Source organism: Ornithorhynchus anatinus, chromosome 16 (assembly GCF_004115215.2).
Source record: "Ornithorhynchus anatinus isolate Pmale09 chromosome 16, mOrnAna1.pri.v4, whole genome shotgun sequence".
In the NCBI taxonomy this organism is placed as follows: Eukaryota; Metazoa; Chordata; class Mammalia; order Monotremata; family Ornithorhynchidae; genus Ornithorhynchus; species Ornithorhynchus anatinus.
In genome coordinates, this window is record NC_041743.1 from 37,788,944 (window position 1) to 37,808,461 (window position 19,518).

Consider the following 19,518-nt stretch of genomic DNA (forward strand, 5'->3'; position numbering starts at 1 on the left):
AGACAGAGTCCCATAGATTAAATGAGAACATGTGCGCCCACCCCTGGAAATTTATCTCCCCCAGTGATTACCCCACTCCTCCCGTGAAACTTGTTTTGTTGTCCGTCTCCCCCGTTTAGACTGTGAACCCGATGTCGGGCAGGGATCGTCTCTATCTGTTGCCGAATTGTACATTCCGAGTGCTTAATACAGTGCTCTGCACATAGTAAGCGCTCAATAAATACGACTGAATGAATGAATGAAGGGTGTCCTGTGGTCCTGAGCCCTGGAGACTGAGGGCCGATCAAAAGCAAGTGAGCTTCCCTTGAAGCAGGACAGTCAATCAATCCATCAGCAGTATTTACTGAGCACTTATGGAGGGCAGGCCACTTGGGAGAGCCCCAAACAACCGAGTCGGTAGACGCTTTCCCTAACCACAGCGAGCTTACAGTCTAGAATGAGATTCAGTCAGTCCAGTGCTAAAGAGTCCCTCTAGACTGTAAAGTCACTGTAGGGCAGGGATCACGCCTACCAACTCGGTTACACTGACCCCTTCCAAGTGCTTTCTCTAGCGCTCGGCACACAGTGAGCGCTCAATAAATACGATCGATTGATCGAGTGATACTTTGACCGAAGTAGGTGCCGAACAAGGAAAAGCATTCTGGCTGTGAGGGGTTGGCGACCGTGGGACGCCACGGTTCGGAGGAGGTTCGCGAGACCAAGAGAGAGGCAGGGAGGGAGACGGAGGAGAGGACAAAAGGACCTTTTTGTCATTCTTCTGGAAGCCAGAGGAGGCTAAGATGGGATTCAGCTGAGTTTGACTCAGGCCCAAACTACTTCGTCGAACAACTTTTTTGGTAGGAAAAGGAAGAAGAGGAGTAGCGTTCTGCGTTGGCAAAGCTCTGAACCGGGGGACAGAAAGGAACGAGCGAGCCCAGCCGTAGCAACTGAGGGCTCTGTTGAGTCAGGGCAGCTGTACGAAAACACACTAGCCCCTGGGCCCAGGGCCCAAAAGAAATCGGGTTGAGCTTTATAGACGAGGAAGAATTGAATAAAGCTGGCAACTTCCTCTCCTGCGGCCCTGGCCTTGTCAGCCGATTTCAGCCGCTTGGGCTGTCGAAGCCTTCCTTGCCGAAGCGCTGGAGAAGTGGGGAGAAGAAGGAGTGGGCAGATTGGAGGGCTTTGGGTTCCTTTGGCATTCTAGGGAATGAACTTTTCTCCCTGCGTGGACCACGGTCGGCATCTCTATCTCCTCGGGTCACCCTAAAAAGCAAATCTCCCCCTTCACGGTCAGCCCTCTGCCTGAGCCAGCATATCAGTGAGACGGAAAGCCAGAGAGACAGAGAGGGAAGAAATAAGAGTGGATACCGCGTGAGTCTGTGTGACCTTGACATCTTTCCAGGAGCCCTGGGCTCTCCTGCCTCATCATCCTCCCCCGGCAGCCTCGCCGAGCCCCAGGATCCCTTCCTGAGACCCCCCACAGAGCTGACTCCATCTGCCAGGCGCTCGGTGACCTGTGTCCAATGAGGTGGGAGCTCGGTTGCCCTCCGGGAAGGTGATGGGGGAGGGGGGTGTTCTGCTGGGAAAGCCCCCAGCAGCCCTAGGGCTGGGATGCGGGGGGCTGCGGGAGTCGGGGGGGGCGAGGCTTGGGAGGGGGAAAGGGGCAGAGCCGCTCTCTGAACCGCACCAGGCCCACCGAGGAGGAGGGAGTCGCCGGAGGTCACGTTCTCTCCCAAAACCAACAAATACAATGGGTCGAGATACGTGTTTCTCCTCTTCCCTGGACCCACAGCTCTTTGGACCTACTGTTTCTGGAAGTTTCAGTTTGATTATTTTGGTTTCCCCTCAATCTGGCACGTGTGGGTGCGGGTGGATGAGAGAAAGAGAGAGATGGAGGGGAGCCGGGAGAGGAGCGAGAGAGAAGTGGAGGAAAGAGGACTGACAGAAAGTAAAGAGGACCGGTAGAAAGGACGGACAAGAGGAAAGAGGGTGGGAAAAGGGAGAGGGGAGCGTGTAGATGCGAGTGTGTGCGTGTGTGTGAGAGAGAGTTCCAACAGTCCGTGAGTTCAAACCCGATTCTTCCAGAAGCGGTGGTGGAAAATGAACCTAAGTGAGAGAAAACGAAGGAGTTGGGACATTGCCCACCCAGCGAAGAACGATGGGCCGGGCTGGGCTGGGCCGGGCCGGGCCGGACTGGGAGGGAATGGGCTGGGCGAGGGATAAAGCCTGCCTCCTGCGAAGCCCTGCTCGCCGTCCGGTCCGGCTCCCCCCAGGACTCGGCCGACGCCCTCGGAGAGGTGGTCCGCCTGACCGGGCCCGAGGGCTCACTAGCAGCCGGACCCGAGCTGGCCTCGCCGACGCCCCAGGGCTGCCCGCAGGGGGGTGGGGAGGGGAGGGGAGAGAGAGTGACCACCTGCCAGTGAGAAATACAATCTGAACCCCAGGACGGAACCCCCACTTGTCTGCTGGGTGACCTCGAGCAAGTCATTTCACTTCTCTGGGCCTCAGTCCCCTCATCTGAAAAATGGGGATGAAGACTGTGAGCCCCACCGGGGACAGGAACCGCGTCCAACCCGTTTGGCTCGTCTCCCCGACCGCTCCCCCCAACCTCCACCCAACGCTTAGTACAGTGCCTGGCACATACATAGTAAGCGCTCAATAAATGTCATCATCGTCGTCGTCGTCGTCGTCGTCGTCGTCATCCAGGACCTATTCGGCTTCAGGTTTCTGGGAGACTTAGCGGGGAAGGGGAGGGGGAGGTTCCCACCGCCCCAGCCAACCTCTCCCCCAACCCGGGAACCGCGGCTCGGCTCAGTCCCTCCCCGGGGCATCCTCGGAGTCTAGGAAATAATCACGATTAATAAAAATAATTACGATAGTTGTTAAGCGCGTACTTTGTGCCGAGCGCTGTTCTAAGCCCCGGGGTAATTACAAGGCCGTCAAGCAGTCTCCCGTGGGGCTGACAGTCCTGATCCCCATTTTACAGATGAGGTGACCGAGGCACAGAGAAGCGAAGTGGCTCGCCCAAGGTCAAACAGCGGACGAGTGGCGGAGGCAGGATTAGAACCCAGGTCCCCCGCCTCCCAAGCCCGTGCTCCTGCCCCTAAGCCACGGGGAAGCGAGGCTGGGATCCATCGGTGATCTCAGCGCTCAGCACAGCGCGTGACACCTAGTGAGCGTTTATTTTGGGTAGTAATAGTATTCGTTTTCCTAGCCGAGCTGGAGCCCTTCCGTTTCCTCCGTGCTACGGCTTCAGGTCCCGGGGAAGGGGGCAGGTGGACAGGGGAGCCGACGGGCTCCTCGGCTTCGCCCCCCACCCCACCCCACCCCGGGGACGACTCTGAGGTGTCGGTGGCCCCCGGGGAAGCTGCTGCCTCTGTCCCCTTCCCCTCGGGCCTGGAGGGACAGAGCCGGGTCGCTCTGTGCTGTCGAGAAAGCGGTAAGCCTGAGGACTCCGGGATCTCGGATGGCCCATCCGGGCCAACCTGATGGGGACCAGGTCCGAAGTCCGGCGACCGGACTGTCCTGCTGTCCCGCGGCCCCGGTGGGCGGGGTCGGGCCGGAGGATGGTGGCGGGAGCTGAGGGGAGCAGCTTCCGAGGGAGGAGGGAGGCTGGGCCCGGAGAGGCGTTGGGGGGCGCGGGGGCCGGGCGGCGGGACAGGAGTCGGGACACTGGGACACTGGGCCACTGGGCCACTGGGACGGGGCAGAGGCCGGCCAACGCTCTGTCCCCATCGATTCCCCTGTCGCCGCCGAGGTGAGGAAACGGACACTCCACCCGTCCCGCTGCCTTCCACCGGGCCCTTCGGGCAAACCGGGTTGGAACAATGTCAAAGCGGCCCGCCTGTCGCTCCCTGCGCCCTTCGAAGCCCCCTCGGAGACCACCTCACATGTGCACAGCCACTCAACCACACACACGTCCCCTCGGACACCCCTGCTCGCCCACAAACATACTTCGACGCCCAAGCACAGGCGGGCCGGGCCGCTGACACCCAGGGACCCCCCCCCTCCCCTTATCCCCCCCCACCCCCCCGCGGGCAGACGACACGCAGGACATGCGGGCGCGCGTGTACACGCACGGTCGGCGTTAGGCCCGACTTCAACGCGTTACCGGTCACCCCCTTCCAGAGCGGCTCCCTTGGCCCATCCCTCCCCCCCCCACCCCCAGCCGCCCCAGCCGCCCCGCATTCCCTACCGAGAAGCGGCGGGGCCTAGCGGATACAACGCGGGCCGGGGAGGCAGCGGGACCTGGGTTCTAATCCCGCTCTGCCCCCTGTCCGCTCGCGTGACCTCGGGCGGATCACTTCACTTTTCCGCGCCTCGCTTTCTCGGTACAATGCGAGGCCCGTGTGGGACGTGAACCGCGTCCCACGCGATTAGCCTGTCTCCACCCCGGCGCTTAGTACGGGGCCTGGCACGTGGGAAGCACTTCATAAATACCCTTTTTTAAAAACCCTACGATTCCAGGCTCCTGGGGGGATTCCCGGAGGGCCTGGAGGATCTTGGCTTCCGGTGGATTTCGGGGCAGACGGAAAGGGGCCATCCGGGGGTCTGGGCGGAGACTGGGGGGTCGGGATTGCCCGAGTCCCGGCCCCTTTGCTGACCTTCGGCTTCGCTTCCTTGGCGAGGGAGACGGAGAGGCCCCGTCCGCGGAGGCCACCCCCGCATGGTTCCCGCTCCCGCTCTCCTTTATCCGCGGCTCCCGGGACTTTCCCTCTCCGCGGAGCCGGGGCCAGGCGGACCGGCGGTGCAAGGGAGGTGGCGAGAACGGGCACAGAGAGTAAGGTCCGGGGCCCGGCTCCGGGGCGGGGACGACCTCAACCGAGGCTAGGAGATAAAGGAGGCTAGGAGGCTGCGGCGGGACGGTCATCCTCATTCTCTCCCCCTCCGAGACCGGCGGAGGGACGGAGCTCCTCGCGGGAGTCCCGGCGGCAAACCGGACCCATCGACAGACCTCCACCCGGGTCTCGGCCTAGCCGAGGGCATGGGGTGTCCCAACCCCCCCCCCCCCCCCGCCGGCCTCCCCCTCCCCGCCCCGGTCCCAGCCTCCGAGGGAGAAGGGGTCGGGGAGGGAGGCCAAGGGCTGGGGGGCAGAGAGGGCTCGAGAGCGGCAGGACCCGGGGGCCCCGATCCACCGAATTGGAGAAACCACCGCGGGACTCCGGTCCTTTCTCCTCCACCCCCGGCCTCAGGACACGGATCACTTCGGCCCTCAAGCATCCCCCCCCGCCGCCCCCCTCCGGCCCAGGCCTCCGGGAAGGTAATAATAATGTTGGTATGTGTTAAGCGCTTACTATGTGCCGAGCACTGTTCTAAGCGCTGGGGGAGACACAGGGGAATCAGGATGTCCCACGCGGGGCTCACAGTCTTCATCCCCATTTGACAGATGAGGGGACTGAGGCCCAGAGAAGTGAAGTGACTTGCCCACGGTCACCCAGCCGACAAGCGGCAGAGCTGGGATTCGAACTCATGACCTCTGCCTCCAAAGCCCGTGCTCTTTCCACTGAGCCGCGCTGCTTCTCTAATTGAAGGATGGCCAAGCGGTCCCCTGCGGCCCCGCATCGGGGTCCCTCGGCCGAACCCCGTGAGGAATGAATTGGTCCGTCCAGTGTCTCGGGGCGGGGGAGGGGGAGCGAGTGACCGAGCGAGCGGTCACCAGGAGGAGCCGCGCGGCAAAGGGGGAGCCCGGAGAGAGGTGCCGAGCCCCCCGAGATTCTCGGGCCCCCGGGGGCGCCCCGGGACGAACGAGTGGGAACCACGGCTGCTCTCCATCCCTCTGTATCCATCTACCTACACGTACACGAATATACCATAGCCGGTATCCACCCCGGCGCTTAGAACGGTGCTCGGCACCCAGTAAGCGCTTATCAAATGCCATGAGAGAGAAAGAGAGAGCGAAGCCGCGAGGCTCAAGTGGCGAGAGCCCGGGCTTGGGAGTCGGAGGTCGTGGGTTCTGATCCCGACTTCGCCACTGATCAGCTGGGTGAGTTCGGGCAGGTGACTCCACTTTCTCCGTGCCTCGGTTCCCTCCTCTGTAAAATGGGGGATGAAGCCCCACGTGGGCCCCTCCCCCCCCCCCCCCGATGGCCTTGCCTCTCCCCCAGCGCGGAGTAAGCGCCTTAACGGATACCGACATTATCATCATCACCGGTGTACATACGCGGACCCCACGACGGAGCCCCACCGGCGGCCCTGGGAACTTTTCCGCGGGGGAAAGGCAAGCGGGCTCGGTCCCCTAACTCCGGTCTCCGGGCAGACCCAACGCCGCGCCGCTCCTCGGCGGCGAGCGGGTACTCACCTGGCGGGGTGAGCGGCGGCCGCGGGGTCCGGTCCCGGTCCCGGTCCCGGTCCGGTCCTGCCCGGGGAGTCGGAGCGTCCGAGTCCTGGCGGCGCAAGTCGGGGTCCGGAGAGGGTGGGCCGGGGGGGGAAGGCGGGGGGAAGGCGGGGGGGGGCGGGGGGGGGGCGGGGGAGGGGAGCGGGGCCCCGCGCGCGTGCGGCCGCGGGCCGGGCGTGTGTAGGGGGGGGCGTGGGAGCGGACGGCATGAATGAACCCCCCGCGGCCAATCAGCGCGTCCGGCACGCGGGCCCGCCCGGAGCGGGGGACCAATGGCGAGGGGGCGGGGGGGCGCGCGCGCCGGGGGGCGGGGCCCGGCCGGGGGGCGTGTCGGCGTCCGGCCAATGGGGAGGCGCGGGGGGCGGGGCTCGGGGCGCGGAGCGGGTCCGGGCTTTAAGCCGGCGGCGCGGGGCGGCGGGAGCGGCAGACGGAGCGGCGGCGGCGGGGGGGCGGCGGCGGCGGCGGCGCGGGGCGGCCATGGCCACCACGGCGCAGTACCTTCCGCGGGGCCCGGGCGGAGGGGCCGGGGCCGCCGGGCCTCTCATGCACCCGGATGCGGCGGCGGCGGCGGCGGCGGCGGCGGCGGCGGCGGCGGAGCGGCTCCACGCGGGGGCCGCCTACCGCGAGGTGCAGAAGCTGATGCACCACGAGTGGCTGGGCGCGGGGCACCCCGTGGGGCTCACCCACCACCAGTGGCTGCCCGCCGGCGGCGGAGGCGGCGGCGGCGGAGGCGGCGGCGGAGGCGGAGGAGGAGGAGGAGGAGGGGACTGGGGCGGCGGCCCCCACCTGGACCACGGCAAGGGCGGCGGCGGCGGCGGCCGGGGCGACGAGAGCGGCGGCTTCCACGCGCGGCTGGTGCACCAGGGGCCGGCCCACGCGGGAGCGGCGTGGGCGCCCGGCGGGACGGCCCACCACCTGGGCCCCGCCATGAGCCCGTCCCCCGGGGCCGGCGGGGGCCACCAGCCGCAGCCGCTGGGGCTGTACGGCCAGGCGGCCTACCCCGGGGCCGGAGGAGGGACCGGGGCGGGCGCCGGGGCCGGGGCCGGGCTGGCGGGGCTGCTGGCCGGGGCCGGGGGCGGCGCGGGGCCCGGGCTGCACCACGCGCTGCACGAGGACGGGCACGAGGCGCCGCTGGAGCCGTCGCCGCCGCCCCACCTGGGCGGACACGGACACGCGGGGGGGCTCCACGCGGGACACCTGCACCCCGGGCCCGGCGGGGCCGGCGGGGCCGGCGGGGCCGGCGGCTCGTCGTCGGTCGGGGAGCACTCGGACGAGGACGCCCCCAGCTCCGACGACCTGGAGCAGTTCGCCAAGCAGTTCAAGCAGCGGCGGATCAAACTGGGCTTCACCCAGGCCGACGTGGGCCTGGCCCTGGGCACCCTGTACGGCAACGTCTTCTCGCAGACCACCATCTGCCGCTTCGAGGCCCTGCAGCTCAGCTTCAAGAACATGTGCAAGCTCAAGCCGCTGCTGAACAAGTGGCTGGAGGAGACCGACTCGTCCACCGGCAGCCCCACCAACCTGGACAAGATCGCGGCCCAGGGCCGCAAGCGCAAGAAGCGCACGTCCATCGAGGTGGGGGTCAAGGGCGCCCTGGAGAGCCACTTCCTCAAGTGCCCCAAGCCCTCGGCCCACGAGATCACCGGCCTGGCCGACAGCCTGCAGCTGGAGAAGGAGGTGGTGCGCGTCTGGTTCTGCAACCGGAGGCAGAAGGAGAAGCGCATGACCCCCGCGCCCGGAGCCGCTCACCCGCCCATGGACGACGTCTACGCGCCCGGGGAGCTGGGCCCCAACGGGACCGGGCCCGGGGCGGGGCCCGGGGCCGGGGCCGGGGCCGGGACCGGCCCGGGGGGCTCCTCTCCGCCCTCGGGGCCCCCCCCGCCGCCGCCCCCCGCCCCCCTGCACCATCACCACCATCACCACCACACGCTGCAGGCCTCCGTGCAGTGACCCGGCCCCGACCCTCCCCCGCCCCCCGCCCTCCGCCCCCGCCCCTCCCACCCGCCGGACTGGACCCCCCCCCCCCCCCCTTCTCCACTCGGGACCCTCCGGGCCTCCCCGTCCCTCTTCCCCTCCCCCCCCGCGCGCCTCCGCCCCCCCCCCGCACCCCGACCCACGGGGAGGTGCGGGCGGCGGGCGCGCCACGGCCGCCCCCCGAGGGGCGGGGGGCGGACAGGACTCTCTCTCCTTTTTTGGGGTTTGGATTTTACAAAAAAACAAAAAAAAGGAAAAAGGAAAAAAGAGAAACTTTCCAAAGGAAAAAAGAGAAACTTTCCAAAAAAAAAAACCAAAACAAAAACGAACGAACGATCGAAAGAACGGTACGGACCGACGAAAAAGATGTACAAACGCCAACGAAAAGCAGAAAGCGTCCTGGAGTAGACGGACTCAAAGCGCGGTGCCTGAGGCCTGGGCCCGAGGCCGGAGAACAAGAGGAGCCGACGTCGCGCCCCCTCCTCGGAATTCCCCTCCCTCCCACTCCCCCGGCCCCCTCCCTCCTTTCCCATCCCCCCCCCCCATCCCCTCCCATCCCCTCCCCGCCACCAGCTGTTTTCGGGGCCGGATCCCGGCAGCGCCCTCCCCGCAGCGACAGGTAACGCGATGAAGGGGGGCAGAAAACTTGGGGAGACCCCCCCCCGGGGGGCTGGGGGGCGGGGGGGACGGGAAAGAGGAGGAGGAGGAGGAACATCCCGCCCCCACCCTCCGCCACACGCTCATCCCCCTCCGGCCGGCGCGGCGCGCAGAGGGTTAACGCCGGGGAAACTTCGCCGCTCCCCGCGGGGGGGAGGGGGGAGAAGGGGGTCGTTTCATTCTTTCCCCTTTATGTCTTTTTTTTCCCCTCCGGATATCCCACCCCTTCCCTCCCCCCCCCCCCACCTCCTCGCCCACCTCCTCCTGGGGTTCGGGGGTCTTTTTGTTTGTTCGTTAGTGGTGGTTTTTTTTTTAATTTATTGGTTGAGATTTTTTTTTTTCGGTTTGGTTTGGTTGGGGGGCGGGGGGGGCAATCTAACTGTCTAACTCCGCTCGCGTTCTTAATTTAAATCGCTGTGTATTTATCTGGACTCCGGAGGGGAGACCGCGAGAATGCTGACTGTGTATAAAAAACAGAGAAACTATCCAAAGCTTTAATCTATTCTAATTTATTTTTTCCCCCTCCCCTTTCCCAACTCGCCTCCCGTCCCTCTACTCCAAAAAAAAAAAATAGAGAGAGAGAGAAAGAGAGAGAAAATTTCCGGGTACTTCTCTTTCCCCGATTTTTTTTTTTTTTTTGGAATTCTTTTTCATTTTACTGGTGTCCAGAGTCCCTTTCCCCCTTTTCCCCCGGCCGCTGGGTGCGGGGCAGCGAGCGGACGGGGCGGAGAGGGAGTCCCTCCCTCCCTCCCTCCTTCCCTCCCCGCTGGGCCTGACCTTTTTCCCCGGGCTATTCCGCGGGCCGTCCCCCTCAGCATCCCGCCATCTCTCCCTCGGACCCTTTCCCCCTCTTCTAAGACCGCCTCCATCTCCCCCTCCTCCTCTCCTGACCTCACCTCTCATCTTCAAATAACAGGTAGCTGGAAAAGTTTGTTTGGTTTGGTTTGGGTTTTTTGGTTTTGGTGGTTTTTGGGGTTTGTTTTTTTTTTTTTTTGCTTGGGGAAATTCAGCGTCCGAGGAAGATAAACTCTCCCCCCCCTCCTCCCCGCTCGGATTGCTGGGCCCTTTTATTGCCCCCCTCCATCCCCCCCCCCCCAAAGCCCCCCGTCTCCCGTGACCTTAGGAGGGGAGGGGTTGTTGAAGAAGGGAGAAGAAAAAAAAAACCAATATATCCACTTGGGGCGAGGCCGGAGCCCTGTAAATATGTGATATATGTACACGCACGGGGCGGGTGGGGGGGGGAGGGGGAGGGACGGGGAGGGAAGAGAAGCGTTTTGTGCTCGGGTTTGGCTTTTTGTTTTGGTTTTTAATTTTGGATTTTTATTTGTCTGTTTGTTTGTTTTCTGGTTTGTTCCCATCCTAGAGGATTCTGTGCCCTGACTAATCTGAAGAGGATATTTGACTATGATTTCTGGATCCCTCTGGCCCGTTTCTATTTATTTTTTCTCGTTGTGTTTGGAGCTTCTCCCCTAGCCCCGTTTCTAGTTCTGTTTGTTGCGATTTTTACTTTATTTTTTATTAAATTTTATTTGGACAGCGTTCGGTCCGATCTGTTTGTATCTTTATTGCAAAAAAAAAAAATTGTAGAATGCGAAGTTCCCTTTATATTTATGTTATAGTAAATATTTTATTACTCACATAAACATGTACCCCATCGCCGTGTCCTGTCGTCTTTGCAGCAGGCTGGGAGGGAGGGGAGGGGGGCGGGAAGGGGTGGAGGGGGTCCAGGGTGCGCTCTCGGGCTAAAGAGGTAGCGCTATAAGGAGGAAAGGCGGTTAGCCGGGGCAGAGCTGGAGCTTGGAAGATCTCGGCTCCTTGAGATCTCGCAGCTGCGGGGAGAGAGGGACTCCGCTTCATTTAACAATAACAACAACAACCCCCCCCCAAAAAAAAAAAATCCCCAAATCCTGGGAAAGGGAGGGAATCTGTCTCTCTCGGCCGGTCCTTCGCTCTCGGCCAACGCGGTCCCTCTGAACGCCGGTGGCCGGGCGGAGAAGGGGCTTTCGAGGATCCGGGGGAGGGTCTTTGGGATCTTAACCCGGGTTTCGTCTTTCTCCCTTGCCTAAGAGATGGGGTAGAGCCCAGCCCCGGGCGGGGGTCAGCCCCATCTCTTCCAGCCTTCCCTTCCCGATTCCCTCCTGCGTTTCCCTCGGGGTACCGGGCCAGTCGACAGCCGGACTCGATAGTTCTCCCCGGGGTCTTGGGGACCCCCATTCTCCCTACTCTCCCTTCTCCCTCCTCCGCAGGTCTTGAACCCGGCTTGTAGAGGGCCGAGGGCCCCGAATTCGCTTCCATCACGAACGGGAAAATTCGTTTTTTGATGGGTTTTTAGGGTGGTGGTGGTGGTTGTTGTTGTTTGTTTTGTTATTTTCAAAACAACCCTGCGCGCTGGGTGGAAACGGATCTTCGGGACGCTGTGGGGGGGGGGGGGGGGGGAGTCCCCGGCGTGGATTTGTCCGCCAACGCTCGTGGTTCTGTTTTTAATGAATCTGTCCGCCCCCTCCCACCATCGATATGATGAGCGCCTTCCAATACCACCAACGTTTGTCGTGTGTGTGTGTGTGTGTGTGTGCGCGACCCCTCCCCACCCTCACCCCATCCCATGGTGGTTCTCTCAGAAGTGTGGAAGGAGGGATAGGTTTGCGGGGGGGGGGGGGGAGACGCGGGCTGAAAAAAATCTCCCAAGGCTCTACGGGGAAAAGTTGTAAAGGAGCATTAGGGCCCTCCAGGTATCCGCGATTATTGTCTCCGGATTTGCAGCGGGGTGGTTGACTCGCCCAGGGAGGCTGCTGGGGGACGGAGCGGAGAAACGGGGGAATTCCCCCGTCTTTTCCCTGCTCAGTTTGCCACGATGAGTTCCGCCGGAGGGGGGTGGGGGACGTGTGGGGGGGGGGGAGAGAGGGGGAGGATTTCTTCGCGGTCTGGGGTCGTGACGTCACCGGAGCCCCTCGCCTCGGGCCCCTGCCTCCGTCCTGGGAGCCGGGAGTCGAAAACATTTTCAGCGATCGATTCCGCTCTGTCATTCCTTAATTCCGTCGGCTTTCTTCCGAGAAAGAGTGCCCCTTCCTCGGCTATGTTTCCCACCCGGGTGGGGAGGTTAGAGCGGGGTTTTGTGTTTCTAAAGTCTGCGCCGGGGCCGAGAAAGTTGGGCCCGGAGAAGGGCTGTGGGCCTAGCCCGACTGTCGTCTGCCCGTCTGTCGGCTTTGGAGCACCTAGGCCCGGCCGCGGTTCCTTCGTCTCTCCTCCGAGTCGGGATTGAGGCCTAGGACGGGCCCCTGGCCCTGGCTCCAACCGCGCCCTTTCTTCCCCCCACCCCAGAGCTGGAAAAGGAAAAAGGAAGTAATTTGACTTTGGTTCGTGTGATCCCTAAAGCCGGCTGCTTTCGGCTGCCCCAAGCAGCGAGTCTCCTTCCACCCCGAGTCCGAGTTGGCGCTGGGTTTCCTTGGCCGGGGCCGGGCGGTGACCGTCGGGCCTGCCCTCGGTTTCAGGTGAAGGCCGGACCACGGGCTCAGCACCTCCCGGTCACACAGGTCGACAGCACCGCCTCACTCCTCTCAGCAGGGCCCGGGCCGCTGCTCACATTTGCCAGGGTTCGGGTTCCTCTCCCGTGTCTCCTCCTCCTCTTCCTTCTCTTCCTCCTCCTCTTCTTTCTCCTCCTCTTCCCCTTTTTCTTCCTCTTCCTCCCTCTCTTCATCCTCCTCCTCCTTCTCTTCCACCACCTCCTCCTTCTCCTCCACCTCCTCCTCCTCCTCCTCCTCCTCCTCCTCCTCCTCCTCCTTCTCCATCTCCTGCTGCTGGGCTCCGTTGTCCCGTCCAACAGCCCCCGACCACCCCTCAGCAGCCCCCGCTCCAGTTGGCTCCGGCTTGCCGGGAAGGCCCCACACGGAAGGGGCTTGCGTGAGGAAGACTCCGGGCCCCGCTGCTTCTGAATTCCAGTGTCTCTGCCCAAATCCTGCTCCGTTTCGATTTGGCTTTTCCTTCTGTGGGTCTCTCAGGGTCTGCCCGCGGCCTCCTTCCCTGATCCGATTGCATTGTGTCTCCCGCGGCGCCGAGCGCAATGTCTGGCACGTAGCGAGCGCTCAGCGAAGACCCCGGTTAGTGGGGGTTTTGTTGTTGTTTTGATGATTATGAGGCCGGCCGGGCAGCTGAGCCGAGAGGCGCAGAGGAGTTGCTCCCCAGCGCCAGCTCACTCTCCCCTGGAACTTGAGGGTTTTTTAGTGAACGCGGAGAATGCTCGCCCCCAGGCGCCCCCAAAATCGGCCCGGGACGCAAAGCCTCCCCGGCCAGATGGGCCGAGCGGTCTGGCCATCGGAACCGGGGCGTGAGTTTGCCGGGGAGGAGGAAGGGATGCCGTTCCACCCACCCCCAAGACCCCCACCCCCACCCCAAGCCCCCGCCGGCAGCGATGGGTTGATTCCCTAATTGTCTGGTTCCTCTTTTACGAGAATTCAGGTGTCTAAACCAACCGAGCCAGCCCCACAGCCGCCGCCCACGAGCCGAGTCCAAGAGAAGAGGGGTGATCCGGAGCCAACGCCTCTCTCCCAGGGCTCCCCCAAAAAGACAGCCGACACTTCCCTGAACCCTCTGCGCCCCCGTTGCTGCTTCAAACGCGTGCCCCCTCCAGCCGACACCCCGCCCAGGAGATAAACGGTATGAATGCGACCGATTCACTGGGGTTTTTTTTTTTTTTCCGATTCCCCCGCTGTTGTTTTTGGGGTGGTGGGGGGGTTAATCGGGAGCCCCAGCCCCGCCCCGCCGGGCCCGAGAGGCCTGTGGGGGCCCGAGAACAAGGGTGTCGCGGCCCTCTGGATTTATCTTCCGTCCTGGCATGTAGGGGAGCTCACGGAGGGGAGCGGGGGTGCGTATATAGGGTAGGGGACGGGGGGGGCCCAGGGGGATCCCAGCGGGGAGCTGGGAGCGGGCTGAGTGAGGAACCTTCCTATCTGTGGCCGAATTGTGCTTTCCGAGCGCTTAGTACGGTGCTCAGCACACATTAAACGCTCACAATAAATACGATTGAACGAATAAATGAAAGTTAAGCTGGGTCCAGGGGGACCAGAGACGCTGCTGATTGAGGAAGGAGTCCGGCGCCCCGAATCGGCAGCCCCCTCTCAATCCCCGACCGCGGCTCGGCCCAGACCCCGGAACCTGTTGCGATGGGTTTGGTGTGGGTTTGTTCAGGGTCAGTCAACCCACTCCTTTTGCAAAGTGGACGGATGAGGCGTGTGTCCGTCTGTATGTTCGGGCCTCTCCGAAACGTCCCCCAAAACAAGGTCAAAGTCTGCGCGTAGCCCCGAGTGAGGATATGGGCGGATTGCGTGGTGTTGCGGGTGGGTGATAATTGTGTGAGCGTGTTGTGTGGCTCCGAGTGTGCATCCCGCTTCCTCTGTAACGAGCGGAGATGTAGGGGGGAGAGGAGCTCTACGTACCTGTGTGACTTCTGGCCCCTACGAGGATGGGCCGGATTGAAAGATCAGTGGCCCCATGGCTGAGACGGGGTTGAGATTTAGGGGGGCTTAGTCCGCGTTTTCCCGAGTCCCTCGGGTCGCGCAGCCGAACCGGGGCCTGCCTGGTCCGACCCATCCCCCTGTTGAACATTCTTGGGGTTCTTAACTCGGCGGGAAGTGGGGGAGAGGAATCACAGTCCATCCCTTTCGATCTTAGGAGTGCCCTGTCGGCAGGAAAACGAAGAAGGGAGAGAAGAAATGCGTCGTTCTCTTCCCGACTTTGTACCTCTATCCGAGGACGAGGGATGGAGGGGGCGGTAGGAGAAGGCCTGCCGGAGGAATCAGGAACAGTAAGCTCGGATGTGATTAATGAATGGTATTTGTTGAGCGCTTCCTCTGCGCCAAACACTGTTCTCAGCGCTGCTCAGGGACCGGTGGACGGGAAATTCAGAGCGGGTCAGGCTCCGAGAGCGCCTTGGAGTCTCCGGCTCTGGGTGAAATCATCGGGACTCGGAGGGGTGAAACGGTCCCGGTCCGTTTCCCCTGGGCGGCTGTGGATTCTCCGGTCCCGGGTGTACCTGTCGGTTGCTAGGCGACGAGACTCGGGCCGAACAGGGCAACCCACAACCCGGGTTTCCCTGCGACCCTGCCGCCCGGGCGAGGGGAAAAGAGGAGGTTGGTTGGGACCCGTTCGTCGGGAGTTTGTTGCTTCTTGAGAGGGCCTCCATGGGTGTCCGGAAGAAAGATCCGATTTGAGCTTGTGTTGAAGATTCCCGTGTGGGTGGACTGCCCTCTATTGGTCCCTGGCCCGGGGGCACGGGAAACGTCTCTGTGCAGTCACCGTGGACCAAAAACTTCAGAGAGAGAGAGAAAGGCAGACGGGCGGGCACGGAGAGACAGAGACACAAAGAGAGGGAGAGAAAGCAAGAGGGTGAGAGAGGAGAAGGGAGGAAGAGGGGGAGAGAGAGAAGACAGACGCAGAGTCAGAGACACAAAGAGACAGACAGGGTAAGAGAGAGAGGGAGAGAGTAAGAGAGAGCAGACAGAGACAGACACAAAGAGAAGAGGAAAGACAGAGTGTAAGAGAGAAAGGAGAGATACAGAAAAAGCAGAACAGGCCAATCTTGGGACCCACAGAACCCCCGAAAATGGCCACCGAATGATCTCACCAGACCTAATAGCAGTCCACCGCATCTAGTCTCCCGTACCCACTATATTGTCGGGGATCTAGGCTCCTCACACACTCCCATCCAAAAAACATTCACATTTGTTCTCCCACTCCCACTCTCTCACGCACACACCTGCACAAGCTCCCTCTCACTTTCTCCCCACACACATTCTTACCCGCTGTCATTCTCTCTCACACACTCACAGGTGCAAGCGCAAGAGGGCTTCCTAAAGATTCACCTCTTCCAAGAGTAGTTGAGGCAAAGACACGCTCTAAGAAGAACTGTAGGAAACACCGGGGGAAAGTATAAGGACATCGATTCAGACCACTCCTGGTCCGCCCGGTGGCTCACATTCTAATCTGTGGGAGAAAGGGGGAGGACGGGCACCCAGAGAAAGAATAAGAGGATAAATTCAGCCAAAATGCTAATTGTACAAGAGCATCAAGAATAACAGAATAATAACGAGAAGCAGCATGCCTAGTGAATAGAGCACGGGCCTGGAAATTCTAATCCCGGCTCTGCCACTTGTCTGTTGTGTGACCTTGGGCAAGTCATTTACTGTATCTGTGCCGCAGTTACCTCATCTGTAAAATGGGGATTCAAGCCTGGAAGACCCACGTGGGACAGGGATTGTGTCCAACCTGATCAGCTGGCATCTACCCCAGTGCTTAGTGCAGTGCCTGGCACATAGTAAGGGCTTAACAAATACCATTTAAACGCCCCCCCCAAAAAACGGTCCATCACTGCCGAGAGGCTTCGATCCCCGGACTCCTCACCTCCAGGGAGGGCCTTGCTGGGTCCAAAGTGTCCTGATCTTCCCAGCACCCCAAATTAGCCGGGCTCCAGGATCCATGCCTGTGGCTTCCACCTGCCTTCTAACCTCCTATCGGCTACCTGGCTACCTGAGTTCCCTATGGGTCTATCCGGTTTTCAGTTTGTCATTCATTTAACTTCTTACTTGTGATTGTCATTCCACCTTTCTCTTTTGCCTCCGGTTTACTGGGCAATTTGCATCCGGTTGCCTCTCTCTTTAGAATGTAACTTCTTTGAGGGCAGGGGCCGGGTCTTCCACTTCTAGCGTATGTTCCACGAGTGTCCAGTGTTTTACATACACACACACACACACACACACTCACCAGGCGGAGAAATGATAGTCAAAAGGCAGATTATCTCTCTCTTTCTCTAACCCAGCTCTCTGTAATTGTACATGTCCTGCCTTGATCTGAAGCTCATCATCCTACAGTATATGGAATATGTGATAATAATAATCGTGATGATTTTGACAGTGGATTTGCATAACTCCTTCCTTCTTAGACTCTCCTACGGCTTGCGTAGCTCAACACGCCGTTCCCCCCACATTGTTTGCGACCCTCAATCAATCGATCATATTTATTGAGCGCTTACTGTGTGCGGAGCACTGGACTAAGCACTTCGGAGAGTACCACGGAGTTGGTAGACACGTTCCCTGCCCAGAACAAGTTGACAATCTAAAGGACCCTCCAGCCCACCACAAACTCACCAGTTCCCTTCTCCAATTTATAATCTCGCTGTTCCTTTGGAAGTTAGACTTCTGTGTATGTGTGTATATGCTTATTTTTTGTGTACACCCACATTCATACATTTGAGTATATATAGAGATAACACTCACACACATACACACATAGAGACTATCTCGGTCTCCGTCTCCCTCTGTCTCTCTCCTTACACATTATTACGCACACACACACACACACACACACACACACAAACACACAGAGAAAAATCTCTAGTGTTCTGCCCCAGGACCGCTTCTCATTCCCCCCTCTCCCCCGGGAGCCGGGTGAGACGAACTCTCCCAGCTTTGTGTCTCTGAGAAGTTCTGACCAGTTTCCATCAGACCTATTAAGACCCAAGACTTCACTGGGCCCCGGGCTGGTGTGAGGCCCGGGTATCGTTAGGCTGCAAAGGCAGCGCTTAGGCATATGGTCTCGTACACAAGAAATACTGTCATGTAAAATCAGCCCTCATGCATAATGCATGATGCCTGATCTCACATTATTTTTGGTGTTAGTCAAACTCAGTGTTATTTCTTGTAAGCTCTCCTGGAAAGGGGGTGGGGGGAGGAGAGGAAAGGCGTTTGGTAATTACACACGTTGAAGCAGGGTCACAGACAGCTGAGAGCAGCCCCATCTCTCCATCTTTCTCCTGCCTCTGTCTCTCCCTCTCTCTCTCCTTCTCTGTCCCCGCTTTCTGGCCCTCCCCACTCGTCCTCGCCTCTCTGTCTCTCCTCATCTGTCTCCTCCTCTCCGTCTCTCCCTCTCTGCCCTCTCCTCCCCGTCTCTCATGTCTCTCTCCTTCTTTGTCTCCATCTCCCTCTCTGTCTCTTCATCTCTCCTGCCTCTCCTTCTCTCTCTCTCTTTTGTCTCTGTCTCTCCTCTTTCGTTTCTCAGATTAAAGGGGAGGGTGTGGAGGGCGACGGGGGTGGAAAACGCACTTTTTTCTTGATCCGAAAAGGGAAAAGGCCCTGCATTATTTTTACCCTCCTTTTCACTGGTCTCTCGCGTTCCTGGAGGGCTCGGGCTCGGAAATAAAGATGCCTCTGTGGCCGCTTTCGCACCCGATTCATTTGCTGGTTTATGAACTCCCCGTTGATTCATCGCCTCCTCGGGTCCATGATTCACTCCCGGTGGCTTTTCAGAGATCTTTCTTCAAAGGCTCCCGAGTCTCCGGGCTCTGAACGGGAGCCGACCCGAGCTTGAAGCCGCCGCCGATGACCGGGGGCAGAGACCACGCGTTTACACACACGCAGAGCTTTGGGTGGAAGATTCGTCAACGTTTTCAGAATGTGCCCTGACTCTGGGTCGCCAGGGGAGTGGGGGAGTGGGAGGTGGGAGGGAGAAGGAGAGGAGGACAAGGAGGAGAAGCAGGGAGGGAGGAGGAGAAGGAACAGGACGAGGAAGAAAGGGGAGGAGGAGGAAAGGGGAGGAGGAAGAAAACGGGGAGGAAAAGGGGAGGGGGAGAGGAAGAGGAGAAAGGGGAAGGGAGGGAGGAAAAGGGAGGTGGGAGAGGATGGGGGGAGAGGAGGGAGCAGGGGAAGAGGTGAGGGCCCGGACTGGATTTTCTGAGGAAAGGCGGGATCCGGAAGACTGCCACCTGATAAACTGGATCGGATCGAAGAGAAATGAGCGACACCTGTATTTTCCTCTCGAACCTACTACGGAGCAAACGGGCATCCCCGCGGGAAGGGAGATGCACCCACCCCTCTCGACGAACAATTGAGCAGACACACACATACAAACACACAGAGACGCTAGCCCCCAACCCGCGGGATCAGCCTGCTTTACCACTCCCCAGGCATCAATCGTTACACAGGGCGAGGGGCTAATTGTAAGGTTGAATTAGAAGGTCAAAATCAACGGCAAATCTTTCCTCTCTTTTTCACCCCTTTTCAGGAGGACGTACGTTTCCTAACTTTCCTAAGGAAGAAAAAGTCTTGAGCTAAGAAGCTAGGGGACTGAAGGAGGCTGCGAGAGAAATATTAAGCGCCTACCGGCCTACCTATATACTAAGGGCTCTCCTTTAAATCTACACTAGAATTAGTAGACGTCATCTCTGTTCTCAGGAAGATTGCGATTTAGCGGAGGGGACGGATACTAAAATTAATTACTGTTAGAGAGAAGTAATAGAGTCTCAAAAGATATGGGCATAAATGCTTCGTGAGGGTGTGAGCATTCGAGTGGTCAGGCGGCGCGGAAGTGCTGAAGTGTTAGGGGAGGAGTAGGCTAGGGAATCTCCGTTCCTGAAGAGTTTTGAGCGCAGAAGATGGTGGGAAGAAGGTGAAGGCAGGGGAATGGCCCTAATGACTTTCGAAGGACTCCCCCCCGCCCCCCCCCCCCGCCCCCGAAGGCTGTGGATTAATTACAGTTAAGCATCAGGATTTGGGAGTAATCGTAATACTAATGATGGTATTTGTTAAACG

General features: G+C 60.5%; 1 protein-coding gene and 1 long non-coding RNA gene across 2 annotated transcripts; both read left to right on the plus strand.

Moving 5' to 3' along the window:
- The first annotated feature begins 6,790 nt into the window (after positions 1-6,790).
- Positions 6,791-8,263, plus strand: POU3F1 (POU class 3 homeobox 1). The gene is made up of 2 exons (XM_029081168.1): positions 6,791-7,019; positions 7,062-8,263. Exons 1-2 carry the CDS (start codon positions 6,791-6,793, stop codon positions 8,261-8,263), a joined length of 1,431 nt encoding a protein of 476 aa, XP_028937001.1.
- Positions 8,264-8,842: 579 nt separating this feature from the next.
- On the plus strand, positions 8,843-15,265 carry LOC114817192. Its single transcript, XR_003765029.2, has 3 exons — positions 8,843-8,906; positions 13,397-13,594; positions 14,609-15,265. It is a non-coding gene; the product is annotated as an uncharacterized LOC114817192 (long non-coding RNA).
- Positions 15,266-19,518: the final 4,253 nt, after the last annotated feature.